Raw genomic sequence first — 17,919 nt, forward strand, 5'->3', positions numbered from 1 at the left:
CTCGGAGCCTGGGCCTTTTAGAGCTTCAAGTAATCCTGATATTTAAATTCAAGTATTAGCAATGTACTGCAGGCAGACTGAAGACGGTTAGTGGGGCAAGCCAGGCACCTGCCAGGGAATTGGGCAAAACCGCAATGTAGGCAAAGTCCTTTGGCCACCACATCTCTTTCCGAAGCTGCTCTCCGTCACCTGCACCCTGCAGTCCCACAGTTGCCCCATGCTGCCTCTGGCTGTTCTAAGTCGGCCTCACCCAGGCTGAGCCATCTGCTGCCCAGTCCCCTGCCCCTGTCGCAGCTCTCCTTCCCTGAATGCTGAGTTCAGCTATTTGGAGGGTGAAGATTAAAGATTCAGAAATTTCGCACGGAGAGGGGAGTCAGCAGGCTTAACCTGTTCAGAGAAGTTCTGTCTCTTCTTAGCAGCTTGCTATTCCTCTTTTAGGGGATGTTTAACACAAAGGCGTTTGCCTGGCTTCTCTAGTGGCCTGAAGTGAGCACAGGGGGTGAGTCTTTTCCAGTCATCTTCTCTCCACCCCTCAATCACACCTTAGCTCTATAAGCTAGACACTTCCCTTAGAAAAAAGGCTCCACACAGGGTAAACTGTGAAAAGATCCAAATTCCCTACCTTGGATTTATCTAAAGCTCTTTACAACAATCAACTTTACTAACCTGTTCTCTAGTCATTCACTCAATAGAGAAGAGGGACACAGACTCTGGTCCCAGCTCCTCCCCTAAAAAAAAGAAAGCAGAAACCACCCAGGAGATCACACGAGAAACCAGACAAAAAAGAATAGATGCCACGTTTATGTAAGGCACAGGAGGCTCGGGAATACCTTGCATGTGGAGCTAATGCGGGGCTTAATGCCTGGCCGGCCCTCCCTGCCGCCGCTCTCCAGTCTGTCTGCTTACACCTGCCATGCTTCGTCATCTCTCTCTGGCTTTGTACACGCCAGTCCTATCTTTAGAATGGTTTATCTGTCCACAAAACTCCTAATGCCCTTTATAATCCAGCTTAACTCTTACCTTCAGGAGAATTTTCTCTGACTGTGTGTTTCACTGCTCTTTTTCTCTGCTTGGCTGCGGGGTCCCCTGCCTTATTGCCAAACTAAACATCGCTCTTCCTTCCTTTGGGTGCAGTCCTTACAAGTCACCTCTATGGAAATAAATGCCATGGCGGTGTGTAGTGTTCTCTCTGTAATGCCATTCTCTTTTCCAAGGCAAGGCAATAAGGTATGACTCTTTTGGAGGCCCAGCTCCTGGTGCCAAGCCTGCCCTGCTGAGGTGCTCAGTGAATCTTGGTGGATAAAACCAATCACACTGGGGGTAGTAGTATGACTCCTCAACTCTCACTTGTATTACGTGATGATATATGTCATATTTATGGAAAGTCCTTAGAACATATGTAGCCAGAATAGCCACAGCCCAGGTCATAAAACAGTTCCTCTATTCTTAACTCACCATTGACTCCTCTGCTTTAACTGAGGGTGTCACTAAGATGGCAGCTCACAATTCTGTGTTTGACCTGAAATTACTGGGGTCTCCATCCAAATAAGAAACCTTTTTTTTTTTTGGAAAGTTTTTTTTTTTAACATTTAAAAAATATATATTTTACTTATTTTTTTTTAATTTATTGATAACTTCCATAATTGTAAATAATATCCCATGGTAATTCCCCCCTCCCCCTACTTTCCCCTTTGAAACTCCACTCTCCATCATACTCCCTCCCCCTCTCAATCAGTCTCTCTTTTATTTTGATGTAAATCAAAATAAAATCATCCTACTATGATGGTCTTGTGTAGGTAGTGTCAGTCACTGTGGGGTCATAGATACCCAGGCCATTTTGTGTCTGGAGGAGCACATTGTAAGGAGTCCTACCCTTCCTTTGGTTCTTACCTTCTTGAACCATAGGCTGAGTTTTCTAGAGACCAAAAACCAAGAAAGTACAGTCAAACATTTTGCAGAAGTGATCTGAAATTGCTGCAAGAAGCCATCTGCTTCCCTGAACAGTATCTCACAAAGATCTCTGGTGCCTTCCTTCCCTATGTACTGATTGCAGGTTTGGGTGGACTCTGTCATATTTGAGGACAAACAATTAATGTGTGAGGCTTGCTGGGATTAGACTAATCATTAACCTGTGTGCAGATCAGTCTATTTGTTGGCTACTATTCATACAGATCAGTGAAAAATCTTGCCAGGTTATCCAAAAAGGATGTACTTGGCTCAGCTTTCCGTGGAGATCGACCATCTGCCTTACTGTTTCTGATCAGAACATTGTGCCTTTGGAAAGGCCACAGTTACAGGAGGCACAGAATCACCAGCACTGTGTTTCTCGGGGCTGATGACTGCTCACAGAACCCCTCGCTTCTCCCCTCAGGGCCTTCAACTACCAAGGGCCTCCCTCCCTCCCTCCCTCCCTCCCTCCCTCCCTCTCTTCCTCCTTCCCTCCTTCTCTTTCTTCTAGCACTTTCATGTGGCTGTGCCACAATTAATTTCTGTGCATATGCTAGAATGATGTCTGGTTTTTTGTTTGTTTGTTTGTTTTGGTTTTTTGAAGTAGGGTCTCACTCTGGTCCAGGCTGACCTGGAATTAACTATGTAGTCTCAGGGTGGCCTCGAAATCATGGTGATCCTCCTATCTCTGCCTCCCAAGTTAAAGATGTGTGCCAACACACCTGGCTATGATGTCTGTTTAATATATATATATTTTATTTGTTTATTTCCAAGGAAAGATGAGAGATAAGAAGGCAGAGAGGGAGGGAGGGAAAGAGAGAGAGAGAGAATGGGCACGGCACACAAGGGCTTCTAGGCACTACAACTGGACTGCGCCACTTTGTGTACCTGACATTATGTGGGTACTGGGGAATCAAACCTGGTTGTTAGGCTTTGCAGTCAAGCACAATAACTGTTGACCCATCTCTTTAGCCCTAGAATAATGTCTTGATCAATGGCTATTTGTGAAGCTGGCTATAATTTTCTAAAATATATCTTCCCTTATTATTCCATTATTAACACCTGGATTCCCTTCCATTTCACATCTCTTCCCTTAACCCCTCACCCTATTCATGAGTGTGCCATGAATCTATGATCACTATCTTGAGTTTAACTCCAATTTATAGTTCCTTTATAATCCACTTCATCATCACTGACATTTCAGGCACTTGGCCTTTTATAGCTCCCTATGTATAGTCACTGAAATTTTCTTGTTTAATTGATTGTTTAAAGCTGTTAACAACATCACTATGCACCAGCTATTTTGTGCCAGACACATTTGTTGAGGCAGTCTGAGGCTACGGCAGTGAACAGATGATGTGGGGCCTGCTCTTAAGCTGGCATTCATATTTAGAACTGAGCTGTCCAGTATGGTAGCCACTAGCAACATACAGCTACTTAAATTCAAATTTCAATTCACTAAAATAAAATAGCATTAGATTTTTAGCTCTCATCCACACTGGTCACATTTTGAACATTCAATGGCCTTGCTGACTAGCAGCTTTGGTAAAGACAGCACATCTCTAGACCAATTCTATCACAGGAGATTCTACTGGACAGGCCTGTTGTGGAAGAAATTACCAGAACTATCTGGATTTGTAAAACCCCAGACATCATATTGACTTATGATGCTACTAGGTCATAACTATTTCATAAACAACCTCCCCTATGAAACATGACAATGGAACATATAGATAGATCTCTATTTGCAGCTCCTGCTATTTAATGGCTAAATTAATGTGATAGCTATGCCTTTTGGATATAGCTGGCTCTTTTTTAAAAAAAAAAAACATTTCACTTATTTATTTGAGACAAAGAAAGGGGCAGAGAGAAAGAAAGAGAGAATGGGTGCACCAAGGCCTCTAGCCACTGCAAGCAAACTCCAGATGCATGCACCACCTTGTGCATATGGCTTACATGGGTACTAGAAAATTGAACCTGTGTCCTCAGGCTTCGCAGGCAAGCATCTTAACTGCTAAGCCATCTCTCCAGCCTAAGCTGGCTCATTATGTATGCAGGCTTTAAATTAGAGGATTCAACCAATCACAGAAGGAAATATTTGAAAAAAATTGTCTGTACCAAACATGTACAGGTCTTTCCCCCTTATTATTCTCTAAATAAGTTAGTACAACTATTTCTATAACATTTATATTGTGTGGTATATTTTCAGCAATTTAGAAAGGACTGAAGTATAAAATATACAGGAGGATAGACATAAGCTCTATGCACTACTGTGCTATTTTATACAAAGAACATGGGGTCCTGAAGTGAATCCCTTGTGGCTCCTGGGAAGGATGACTGAAACCATTCATTTTCCCATCCTATCTTTTGAGCAGGATTTGTCTGTGTTCCCACCACCTAAGAAAAGAAGTTAGCATGAAGAAGTTAGAAGTAGTTTGTGCACCTTTCTGGCTATTTTTTTTCCCCACAAGTTGTCAGGGGCCTCAGAGTGTTTGTAGTGGGGACAACAAAAAGAAAGATGTAGGGAGTAGATTCAAATGTCCTGATGGAAGTAGTGCTACAGAAGAGGATGGAGGACAGTGTGTCTGTACCTGTGTGGGAGAGGGAAGGGGAGAGAAGAAAGAGGAGGACACTTTATGGGCTCAGGCTGCATAAGATCCTGGCAGTTTTGTTGTAGGTAGCAGGGTACCCAAGAGAGAAAGTGTCTAGAATTTGGAGCTGTGGGAAGAACTTGTGACTCCATTGGATTGGAAGGGTCACACTGACATTCTAGAAATAAAATGTATGGACAGATGCATTAACACTGCATCCTGCTCCACCCCACACTTACCCACCCTCATGGAAGGTAAAGAGGGGGCGTCTCAGGTTTTGGATATAGTAAGTGGAATTGTCACTGAAAGGTTGGCTTTCTGCATTTGTGGTCTAGGAGCCAACCCCACCCCATAACCATTGTGGTTTCCTTGTATACATGAACTCAAGGACCACTGACATCATCTTCTCTGCTGGCCTACATTCCTGGGCCAGTACAATAACATTTTCCTGAGGAGAAAGCACATCTAGCTGAACTGACTCCATCTGAGAGCTCTGCTTTCCCACTTTCCTCAGTGAATGTTGTGAGAAGGAAGCCAATATACTTACATGACTTGAGCACTTTAGTTGGAGGTTAAAACTACACGCTGTGGGGGCAGATTTGACTTGTTTTTTTGTGAATAAAGGTTTATTTGCATACAGCCACACCCACTTACTGTCAATGACTCCTCTTGTGGTACAATGAAAACATTGTGTAACTGTGACAGCATCCAGACATTTCCAGAAAAAAGTTTGCTCACACCTAGATTGGGTTATGAATTTATTCTTATTTTTTTATTTTTATTTTTGGTTTATTTTTACTTATTTATTTGAGAGCAACAGAGAGAGAAAGATGTAGATAGAGAGAGAAAGAGAGAATGGGCGTGCCAGGGCCTCCAGCCACTGCAAATGAACTCCAGACGCATGTGCCCCCTTGTGCATGTGGCAAACATGGGACCTGGGGAATCGAGCCTCAAACCGGGATCCTTAGGCTTTACAGGCAAGTGCCTAACTGCTAAACCATCTCTGCAGCCCAGGTTATGAATTTACTAAAGACAAGGACTATGTCTAAATGACTGAATATTTCTTCAGAGGCCTTTGAGAAATGTGGCAGAATAAAAGATCCCAGGGCTGGAGTGATATTTCTACTTCAAGCACGGCTTCTTTAAGAAACTCCTGGGAACATCACACCTTGAATCATAGCCATCAGCCTCGGGTATTAAAGAAGGTGAAACTAAGTATGTTAGCTAGAATGCTGTGGTTTGCTCTTTGCTTTTGCAGACAAGGTCTCAGTTCTTCCTCAGCCTGCCTGGTGCTTGGATTATAGGCCTGCGCCGCAACACACAACTGCTAATGCTATGGTTTGGGTCAGATTTGTTTTCCAAAGGTTCACCTGCTTGAAGTTTAGTCCCCTGGGTGATGGTGTTGAGACCTTGAAGAGCTGGGACCCACTTGAAGGTGATGAAGTTGCAGGGACATAAGAGATTAATGCTAATTTTACAGAGTGAATGAGTTCTCTTGAGAGTAGATTTTTTTTTAATATTTTTAAAATTATTTATTTATTTATTTGAGAGCGACAGACACAGAGAGAAAGACAGATAGAGGGAGAGAGAGAGAATGGGCGTGCCAGGGCTTCCAGCCTCTGCAAACGAACTCCAGACTCGTGCACCCCCTTGTGCATCTGGCTAACGTGGGACCTGGGGAACCGAGCCTCGAACCGGGGTCCTTAGGCTTCATAGGTAAGTGCTTAACCGCTAAGCCATCTCTCCAGCCTGAGAGTAGATTTTTTTAAAAAAATATTTATTTATTTATCAGAAAGAGAGAGAAGATGAGAAGAGAAGACAGGAAAGGGCAGAAGAGGAGAGGAGAGGAGAGGAGAGGAGAGGAGAGGAGAGGAGAGGAGAGGAGAGGAGAGGAGAGGAGAGGAGAGGAGAGGAGAGAATGGGTATACCAGGGATTCTAGCCACTGCAAACAAACTCCAAATGCATGTGCTACCATGTGCATCTGGGTTACGTGGGTACTGGGTAACTGAACCTGGGTCCTTAGGCTTTGCAGGAAAGCACCTTAACCACTAAGCCATCTCTCCAGATTGCAAGCAGATTTTTTATATATATTAAAAAAAATGGATGAGCCTGACCCCTCCTCAGTCTCTTGCTTCTGGTTACCATATGCTCCTGCCATTATGATGCCATCATCCTGAAGTCCTCAACAAAGCCCAGCAGATGCCAGCATTGTGCCAGGCTCTTGAAGCTCTAGAATGTAGCTAATAAGTCCCTTCCTTCTTCTCTCCTACCCTTCCTCCCTGTCTCCTTTCCTTCTTCCTTGCTAGAAAGGAGCCTCCAGTGAAAATGATGTCAGGCTTTAGCTGAGGCCTCCTGGTGTTTGAGGCTGCAGCTCAGATTGGTTTCCTCCCTAAGCAAAGCATTCAATTGAACTAGATTTCTTAGAGACATGATCCAAAGAGAAACTTGACAGTAAGTGGGAACAGAGCAAGGAAGGCTAAAAGCAAACAAACTAACAACAACAACAAAAAAGGGTATAATTTCAGACAAAGTCTGAGCCTTGACCCAGTCTCATGGGGATCTCCCAAATATGAGCTAAACCTCACATTCAGGAAGGTATTTTGCAGACTAAAAGTAGTGGATTTTGGGTCTTAACCAAGAATCAAAGCCAGGCATGGTGGCGCACGCCTTTAATCCCAGCACTCAGGAGGCAGAGGTAGGTGGATCACCATGAATTTGAGGCTACCCTGAGACTACATAGTGAATTCCAGGTCAGCCTGGGCTAGAGGGAGACCCTATCTTGAAAGAACAAAAGAAAAAAAAAAATACTGTAGGAACTTTTACACTCCCTGCAGACTTCTTTTCTTTTCTTTTCTATTTTTTGTTTTCGTTTTTTCGAGGTAGGGTCTCCCTCTAACCCAGGGTGACCTGGAATTCACTATGTAGTCTCAGGGTAGCCTCAAATTCACGGCAATCCACCTACCTCTGCCTCCTGAGTGCTGGGATTAAAGGTGTGCACCACCATGCCTGGTTAGCCCTCTTTTCTTAACAGGCAGAAGCCCTGGGACATCAAAACTCTTAGGTGTCCTTGGGTTTCTGTGTGATGAAGATGCGGCAAGAGCTGCAGAGCAGTTACCTGTCTGAAGGGAGTAGGTGAGCGATAGTGTTAAAGCACACCGAAACAAGAGGGCGGGTGCAGAACTTTGGCAAAGGGGTGGAAGAGACTCTGGGCACAGGGCTAATGTTATTTGCTACAACATCAACTGAGTGTCTATGTTTACTATATGGGGTTTGAGATTTTGTATCATGTCTTTGTTGGATTTTTTTTGTTTGTTTGTTTTGAGGCAGAGTCTTACTATATATCCTGGGCTCCTCAAACACATGCTTCTCCTGCCTTAGCATCCTATAGTGACAGATTGTAGACATGTACAATCATGCCTAGCTTGTGCATGCCATTCTATAATCTGGGTCCTCCATTAGATGGAAAATATTTCTCTTTTTCCTCATCCTATTTTCTTTCAAATTTATATATATGTATATATATATATATATATATATATATATATATACATATATATATATATATATATATATATAAATTAAAAATAAGCTTTTGTTGGGGGAATCTCTTTATGATTGTATGATTGAATAGATAAAATTTTCAAAATTCTCCTTGAAAATATGATTTTCCCTGCCGTTAATCTCTAGGGAAAAAGTAAACCCACAATTCGTGGTAGAAGGGTGTTTCCTTTGCTTGTCTTAAATCTATTCCTTTCATGCTTAATGCATTCTGGCCAAAGTACACTGAGATTTGGTGATCTGTGCCCTTTCATGGAATCCATAGAGATTCATTTTGGAAATTTATATACTGTTGGCATTTTTTCCCTCTCACCAGATAGAAGAGTTCAAATCCTGCTCTGTCCTCAAACTGCAGCTTTTTATTCATTTTCTGATTAGGGGGATGCCCTTCTTTGGCTCAGTGCAAACACTTCCTTTATCATTTCCCTACTTACTAATTAACAGCCCACAGGTAATAAGAGTCCCAATAACCAGACAGCAACTCAGCTTTTCTCCTTCAACTACAACTTTTGGTGGACCGGTATAAAGATCTATGAAAACTTTTCAAATATATTGCATCTGCTGATGTGTTATTTTCCACTGGGTTTCCTAGGCTTTACTTGGAGCATTCATGGCAGAGTAGACAAAAACATGTGGGTTTTGGAGTTATGCACACAGAGGGGAGGGTGAATCAAAAGTGCTCTATTAAAGGTAGAGTAATGCCAGGTACTGAAAATGGCCAGGATGGGCTAGACATATTTAGTTACAGGTAAAATATTAGCAGTTTCAGAAAAATCTTAAACAAATAGAACATTCCAAGGTAATGTTGAGTTCATTTAGGGGACGATAATAACTGAGGCATCACAAACATCAAAGTTCAGTGCCAATTTTTAAGGGAGAGCCTCTGACCAGGAGAGTTCTCAACTCCTCTTCAAGAGTTCGCTATTCCTCAGCACAACACAAAGTCTCCGGTTTTGTCACTTTAGAGCCGAGTACAATTCGCTTCAGCTAGCCTTCTGGTGCAACTGCCTTGTACCCCTGGATAAGTCACTCCTACTGCATGTGAGCTCCTCTCGTCTTCCACCCAGCTCAGTGCAGCTGTCACCATACAGTGCTCAGCTCTGTGCTCAGTGGATGTTCCATGGTCCTTTACTCCCATTTCTCCCCATCTTCTTTAATCCCTCATCAGTGGACAAAAGTTCCTTTGCTTCCTCATAGTTTTCTGAACCCAGTTTCTTTCTCTCACTCTCTCTCTCCCTTTCCTTAGTTAAGTCTTTAAAGAAAGACATCACTCCCTCGCAGTGCTCTCAAATGGAGCTTGCATGTCCTTCTACCTCCACCATTGTGGTTCCCAAGGCATTGTTTCCATTCTCATTGATCCTTTTCCTTTACCAATTTGTGCTTTCTACTCTTAGGGACAAAGCCCTTTCTCCTTTGAGTTTTTGATCATCCTTATCAAAGTCAAGTCTACATCATCTGCCATCATTATTAAGGACAGCTTATTTATCTGCGTTGGCAAAGACAGAAGAATCCATCTTCATGATGCTTGTCTCAATTCCAGAATATCATAGAACCCATTTGCATAGCTACCCATACACAATTATTATAAATTACTCTACCTCTTCATTTTGAATGCCAGTTTCTCACTCTGATCACATCTTGTCCTCACAACTCTCAGGATCCTTAGGACTCAATGCACTTGTATCTAAGGATACATATCTAGTCTTTAGATCATCCTTTCTCCCAATAGGCACTTGCTAACATCTTTCCTCTCCACTATACAGCTTGACTATTCAGATAGATGGCCGGAAGGGAGCCCACGGAATCACCAGATCAGTTACATCATTCATTTTGCCCCTGTTTCTAAGACATCATTCTTCTATTCATGACTCCAATTTATTGATGCCTTCTCTGCCTCGCCCTCTTGCCCAATACATGCTTAATACTTTTCTCCCTCTTCCAAGCAATGTTTGGTCTTTCTGTCCATTTGCTCTTAAAAATTACTGTGATTAGTTTCTGCATTCAGAAATGACAATTCTTGGCAAAAAGCCACCAAGGACTTCTTAAAGAACTCTTCTAAATATTCACCCAAATTGGGCCTTTTCTCCATGTACTCATTGGTAGTGGTGCATGTCCTGTTCTTTGTAGTCTACTCCAGCCTCTCCTCTCTCCTTCTTTGTGCTCCCTGGCATACTCATCCATCACGGCTTTCACTGGACCTTATACTCTGGATCCCAAATTCTGTATTTCTTGTTGAGCTCTTTCTACTAACCTTAAGGTTCTGTATACAAAACAGCCCTCTTTGTGGCATTCCTAGAATCCCTACAAGGGCTTTAAATGCAATTCAACACCAACGGAAAACTACCCTTGACATAAATCCTCTTTCCAGGGTCTCTACCATGATTTTGCCCTTTAGACTAAAGCAGAAGTCTGGGGGGAGTGATTTCCAGTTTCTCCATTTTAAATCCCCCCAACACTTCTCCCTGTACATCATCTGCAACATCTGATTCCTGCTCCTGGCTTTACCTTCCTCAAGTCTCATGCTGCCTGTCTTCTCCATCCCAGCCACTACCGCATTGGCAGTGTCCTCTCCCGTCTCCTCACCTCCCACCAGCTCCCAGTGTGGACCTTCCATGGTTCTGCTTTAGCGATCTGACCATGGCACCATCGTAAGCATGGAGTAAAGGTCTTCCATGACCTCCCCGCTCTTTCCCACTCTCTCTCCATCTCTCCCTCTCACTCTTCCTCGCACTCTCTCCAGACCCATCTGTCCTATTTCCTGTCTCTTATCTCTCACTCTACAGTGAGCTGTACTAAATCGTTTGCTCTTTCTGGAACTTTTCATACTAAATCTCAGTTTGAAATGCTATTTTTCCTTCACACCTCTTGCTCCCATCTGCCTAGCAAACATCTGCGCATATTTCAGGGCTCAGCTCAACCTTCTTTTTCCCGTGCAAGGCCTCATCTATGGTTCTCCTACTCCTGCTCCAGGTGGAACTGATTCATTTCCTCTCTGGGCTCCATCTCTACACACAGCCTTTCACTGGCAGCTTACTTCTTTTGAAGTGTAAGCTGCTTGAAGGCAGTATCTCTTCATGTGCATCTCTGAGGCACCTTAGTTTCTGTCTCATAGAAGGAGCACAATATCTGTTAAATGAAGAATGAATGACTTCTAGGTGGAATGCACCCTGTGGGCCAGGTTAAGTGAATATCATGATAGTAGAATACATGTCAATCACAACAGTGTACTACTGAACCATTATAGTGGCATGTTGCAGACAGCTCTGATATTTGTAAGTCAAACAAGCCCAAGTTTGTGTTATAAACAAGTGAGGAGGATATTATTTATAATGTAAGCTGACTTTTAGGGGCAGAAAAATGGGAAAAATGTGCTTGATGTCTGCTAGTTTTTTTTTTAGCCATTTTTGAAAATAAAAACCAATGAAACAATTCTCCTTTCTCCAAAGTTTGCTCTGCCCAATGTTTCTCTTTTCCAGACTACTTTCTCTGGCAGAGAACCCTCCCATACCATAGATCAGTTAGGCACTATTGCTTTCAGAAGCTATTAGTGAAGGTCAGTCTGGAATACTAAAGACATGCCCAGCTCTGAGCTTTGAGAGCTGGGCGGCATTAAAGACTGAGATGCATAGCAATCGTCATCTTCTGTGCTCTGCTTCTCTAAACTTCCCATAAGCAGGCATATTTAAGAGACTGGCTCCTTGAGGTGCCCTAATTTCTATCCCTAAAGTGAGGAAGAATTAGTCTGAGGCAGTGGAGTAGTTCAGGAGAGTGATTTAGCCACACACACACACACACACACACACACACACACACACACACACACTCATGATCCTTGCTTGCACTTGATGTCTCAGAAAACCTGCCTACTAAAGCACAGGGAATTTTTTTTTAAATAGCAAAACATTGTACTAAATCAGTCAATCAATTGAAACCCTCTCCTACTCCAGATATCTATACATTCCAAATGGAAAAGTCCTAGGCAGTTAGAAGAAAATTGACCCATGCACTCAGTGGACTGATTTGTTAATTTGGAGTGGTGGCTAATATTAAGTTGTAAAGGTAAAGTTAAGTTTTGGACATCCTGCTTTCCCAGTCCTATCTAAACTTGCAAAAATACTCAGAGAGGCAGCAAGGAGGGCTAAATTTAGACCCTCGTTTAATGTATTCTAAAGCATGATTCATTTCTCTCCCACCTCAGTACAGCCTGGGGAATCTGAATATATTGCAAGCAGCACAAGAAAGCCCTGTAAGTAAGAAGCCTCATTCATTCTGAGGCTAGAGAATGCCAGAGACACCCCATTTTCTAGGCCAACAAACTTCTAAGCACCCCACACACCAAACCAAAGAACTAGATCTCTGAGCTGGTGAGAACTCATCTAATTTTAACTTTGCTGTGGCCTTGGAATGGATTCTGCTGGGAATTTATTCTGCTGCTCTTGTTCTGTAAGTGGCTTTTCCACACAAGCTGCCCAGCTCTCAGAGACCATGGTACACAGGTTACCCTATGAGACCTCCCCAAAGAATGCCATCATTAGTACTGTTTTCTTTTTTCTTTTTGGTGGTACTGGGGATTGAACCCAGGGCTTCATGCATTGAAGGCAAACATTCTACCACTGAGTTATATCCCCAGTATTGGTATTGGTGCATTTAACATCCCAGAGTACAAATCACCTCATAATAGCCCTTAGTTGGAGCTTAGCAAACTACTATTATTCCTACCCTGAATACCTCTTGTCAATTTTGGATTATTTGTAAAACAATACAAAACTCAGACACAAACCAGCAATAGCAAGTTTAATTTCCAGGAATTAATCAGTGTTAGGCCTGATATCCAGGTAAAGCACACCACTGCTGTCCCTTCTGTATTTTCATTACCTTCTGCTTTCAGCCACTCTTGTATACTTCTTGCTGCTTCTAAAACCAAAGCAAGTTCTCTCACCTCTACAGATACACAGATAATTTAAATGAAAGCCAGACTATCATTTGTATTGGTCCAATGCAGCTTATAGGTGAAAAGCATTTGTGTTATTTTGTTTTTGTGACTTCATTTTTTTCTTTTTAATTTTTAAAAAATATTTAATTTTATTTATTTATTTATTTGAGAGAAAGAGAGAGAGAGAGAATGGGCATGCCAGGGTCTCTGGCCCTGCAAATGAACTCCAGACGCAAGCGCCACCTTGTATATCTGGCTTATGTGGGTCCTGGGAAATCGAACCTGGATCCTTTGGCTTTGCAAGCAAGCACCTTGACCACTAAGCCATCTCTCAGCCCTCTTTTTAGTGTTAAAGCACATTTGGAAAGTAACCTTCCAAGTCTCATTCTGTAGTCTTTGGCTTTATCAGTAGTCTCTGTGTCTTAGGAAAAAAAGATGAAAAGGATCCAAAACTAATTCTACAGTGGGATAACATTGCCTCTGAGAAGTGAGAACATTACAGTTATCCTCCATTCTGAGGTGTATCACTGATGTTAGAACCCATCCTGAAGGCCGCACAGCACACCTACGTATACCCATCCTGATTCAGGAAGAGACCGGTGCCCCCAACATGAAATGGGTCCAGCGTTGAAGTAAACAACAAGACTTAGATATGGAGCGCGTGCATCACGGTTGGAATGAGTCATCTGAGGTGTGTTTGAGCAGCACTTGGAGGGGGCCGCACAGGGCATATCCACAGCATGGTGGTGGCAGACCCTGGGCAGAGCTGTGAGTCTTGGTGGACATGAGACCCCATCAGCCTGAACACATGCTTCACAAGCCAACCTAGACACGGCACAGAGAAGAGGCAAGACACTGCAGAGCAGCAAAAATGATGTGTACCTTTCTCAAATAGCTTGGTGCTGTTCTGGGAAGTTCTGAATAGTCAGGTGGGGGCAGACGTCCAATCCTGTTTGGGTCTACCCAGTGTCATAGCACAGATATCAATACTCATAACAGAACATGGATGTTCAGTGACCAAATTTAATGACAGATTTGGAGGCAGCCATCTAGATCCCATTTGAGAAAGGATTCTTTAGCACTCTAAACAAAAAAACTGGCTGATTTAGCTTAGAACAGTGGCTACTATTGCAGCCAACTTCAGAACATCACAAAGGAAGGTAATAGTTGGGGGAAGGGTACCACAAAGGTTGAATCCATCCAAGGCTCGGCCAGCTGCATACTGGGATTTGGGGTAGAAATTTATTCTCACACAGGTAGAGCAACACAAATCTAATTCACAGAGTGGGGAATCTATTTTGATACCTCACTCACACAAAACACTTCTCTTCCATCTCCAGGTGTGAGGTCAGTGTGGGGGGTTCAAGTTCTAAACTATAATCAGCCCTTCTTTTCAAACAGCAATAATAACTGCTCTTACTCAGCAGACGGTGGTGTTTGTTGCACTAGGCTGGGCTCATAGTACAACATCAATAAATGGCCACTTGTAGAGGGACAGACAGGATCCCATTTGTAAAACACACCTGCACTAACCCTTCTCTCCCATCCTGCATTGTCCAAAACCCTATGGGGGCTTCATCTCCTTTTGGAGGAAAAAGACAATTTGAAAAAGAAAAATAATGTAACGAAGTAGAAAAGCAGTTTCTTGAGGTGGGGGAGCCGTGTGCTTAATCTCTGAGGCAAACCATCACAGTAGGCTTTTTAGGTCTCATTTTGCCTGTGGGGCCCATTTGAAAGGAGGCTCTCTAAAGGATTTTCCCCTGGCCCTGAGAAACTGTCTTGGTGAAGGCTGTACAATGTCAGCCAAAGACCTTATAAGCAGGGGCTGGAGTTAAAATTTTTCCTCACTGAGTTGGCTAAGTCTCATGGAAGAAATATTTGTTCCAACTAGGTGTTCCAAAAAGTCTTGCTTGCCTCAGATAATGCATTGTGAGAGGAAAAGGGTGTTTGCTCAAATTCCATCATGGAGGGGAAAATGATGTGCTGGTGGGCTCTGGTGCCAGGATAAACATGCTCTTCACAGGCCTGTGGATGGTTTTGCCCTTATGTTCCAGGTCCCCATCCTACCTGGGATAGGCAGGGGGAGGGGTTGCTGACCCATCTGGGCTCCTGCTCTTAATAAGCTATACTACCTGGTTATATAACCATGTTCAGAGTCCAGGGCTCAGATGGCTGGCCTGCCAGCAAACGTTGTCTGAAAAATGTTAATTCAACAATGTTGGAGGGATGTTATTTCCAGAGCTGAGCTCCTCAGGGAAAATGAGAAAGAGTGGCTCCTGGGATTCAACTCCTTCCCACAGAAAGATATTTCTTTTCTGATGCTTTCTTCACAAATAATTTCCTGATGCCTGGTGTGCCCTAACATTTGGTCCAAATAAAATCCTGGAACAGATTCTGGAGCTACAACTATCTTGCAATTCCACACAAAAGAGTGTTTATTATAGAGAATCAGCATCTATGAGGGCTTGAAGCACTGGGGGCTGCTGGCTCTGAGTCCACACTGAATCACTTCGTGATATACATACGCGCCCTACCCACAACTCCCTGGCATTTACAGCAAGCAACTTGGTCTATGACCTAAGGCATTTTCCATACTTCTCAGCAATGAATTCTAGCTTCATATGAGTCTCAATAGCACATAAGTTAAGATGGTGGGAAAAGGAGTTTGAGCAATTTCCAGTACAGGAAAACATCATGCAGATGTTTGCCCTTACTCTTAAATTCTGATGGCAAAATTGAGAAGTGCTTATTTGTTCTGAAGTCACACTCAAGGAATGGATTTTGTAAAGGTCAGGGAGCTAAAGTCTGAGGTAAGAGTGAGTAGATTTGACATGATATATTCCTGATCGTGAAATTATCTAGCACATGGCCTTAGGATTTTGAGTTATGCACAAAAATATATCTTTTTAAGTGGTTCATTTTTGGACCAAATTTGGTATACTAGATGTCAATTTGTGTCATAGAAAAGCCATACTAGCAGACACATCTGAGGGCTACTTTGTTAAAATTGCATATTCACCTTCTGACCTTCCATTATTGTTTGTTTCCACCAAGATAGCGAGCTAGGAATCCTCTATCTTGAGCCATTTATTGAGAACAAACAGATGAACTTGAAAAAGACACGACCGATTGAAGTTAAATACCTGACTTTGGTGTATGAGAATCATAAACTTGCTTACGGTCTATCTGGTCTGCAAACACTTCCCCATAAATCATCCAATAGGGCATGTAGAAGATGTTCTTGGCCAGTTTCCAGGACGGCTCCTCATTGGGAAAGAGGATGGCTTGTCTTGCAACCCCAAAGCTCATCAGCACCACCAGCATGATGATAACAAAGTACATCATGTCTATCATCTGGAAGGAGGAGAGACACAGAAAACCTGCATGACTGAGTGTGCCGGCGAAGACTGGCGGCAACAGAAACTGCTAAAGGGTTTGAATGGGATCGGGAGATGTGTCCAGCTAAGATGACAGTTGGTCTACTGTGTATAGAACCTTACCAGTGACAAAAAAATTTAAATGCACACACAATGGAGCCCTGTCGTTTTTCATGGATATTTGTGGGACACCCTCAAATCTAAATGTGGGAATGCTATAAACACAGAAATGAGATCTCACATGAATCCAGCAGAATTTTTTCCCCCCCTGCTCTTGGGAAAGGCATATATCCTGTTTAGGATTCTTTCTTAGAAAATTGGAATTGGGATAGTTGGACTATTTTAAGAACTAGTGTAATGCAGTGAATCTCTGCTCTCTGATATGAAAGACCAACACAGCACTGGAAAGCCAAGAAAATAATTTCTTGTGAGTAAAGCTAAGCCAGACCAAGTATCCATCACATTATTATTCTTGTCAGCTCATCCCTCCATATGATTCTTCCCAGAAGCTAGTCTCTCAGAGAACTCCTCCTCTGCACTCCTGCAGGTGTCTGTGGAAGGCATTTTCTCAGGTCTTGGAACCAGCTGGTCGTAGATTCATACCTGTGCCTGCTGTTGAAATGATGGATTTTTCCCTTGCCAGGTTCATAAAACTCTCCTGAATGAATCCCAATACAATCTTATACTCCCCTCTTTTTTTCTTGTTTGTTTCTATGATATATGTTACTAGGGATCTGTTTCTCATATCTAAATTGCTTTCCTTTTATCACAAAGAATTGATTTGATTTTGCTTGGCCCCAGAGTCCATAATTTCCTTTCATCCTTCTTTTTATTATTTATTTATTTATGAGCAGATAGGGACACATACACACACAGGGAGAGAGAGAGAGAGAGAGAATGGGTACATCAGGGCATTTAGCCACTGCAAATGAACTCTAGATGCATGTGCAACTTTGTGTAACTAGCATTATGTGGATACTGGGAAATTAAACCCTGTTCATTAGGCTTTGCAGGCAAGCACCTTAACCATTAAGACATCTCTCCACTTTATTTATTTACAAGCGAAAGAAGAGAAGAGAAGGTAAAAGAGAGAGGAGAGAGAAGTATAGATATATCAGGTCTTCTACCATTGCAGAAAAAATTCCAGTTGCATGTACCACATTGTCCACCTGGCTTTTTACATGAGTACTGGGGAATTGAACCCTGGCCCATAGGCTTTGAAAGCCAGTGCCTTTAATCACTGAACAATCTCCCTAGCCCTCCTTTTTACTTTGTAACATTCTTTCCTCACTTATTTACCAAAGCTCAATCTATGAGAGAACACTGACAGGTCTTTATGTTATGTTTGTTTATATTGATTAAAAGACAGATGGGAGAGGAAGGTAGGTACTCAAGAAACTTAGAAGCTAACCTGACCCAAGAAAACTTAGGCAGTAAATATAGAAATGTCACTAATTTAATTTCTCAGGAATTTTTTTTCAGATTGATCTGAGATCTATAAACAGGGCCAAA

General features: G+C 42.6%; 1 protein-coding gene across 10 annotated transcripts in view; it reads right to left on the minus strand.

Annotated features, from left to right (window-relative positions):
* The window catches only part of Trpm3 (transient receptor potential cation channel subfamily M member 3), a 980,795-nt gene that overhangs the window by 49,739 nt on the left and 913,137 nt on the right, over nucleotides 1-17,919 (minus strand). For all 10 annotated transcript variants that reach the window (XM_045151751.1, XM_045151752.1, XM_004653125.2 and 7 more), the window contains one exon: nucleotides 16,210-16,384. In XM_045151751.1, the coding sequence (XP_045007686.1) occupies nucleotides 16,210-16,384 (175 nt within the window). The remainder of the gene's footprint in view (nucleotides 1-16,209; nucleotides 16,385-17,919) is intronic.

This window comes from Jaculus jaculus, chromosome 1 (genome assembly GCF_020740685.1).
Source record: "Jaculus jaculus isolate mJacJac1 chromosome 1, mJacJac1.mat.Y.cur, whole genome shotgun sequence".
NCBI classification, from domain to species: Eukaryota; Metazoa; Chordata; class Mammalia; order Rodentia; family Dipodidae; genus Jaculus; species Jaculus jaculus.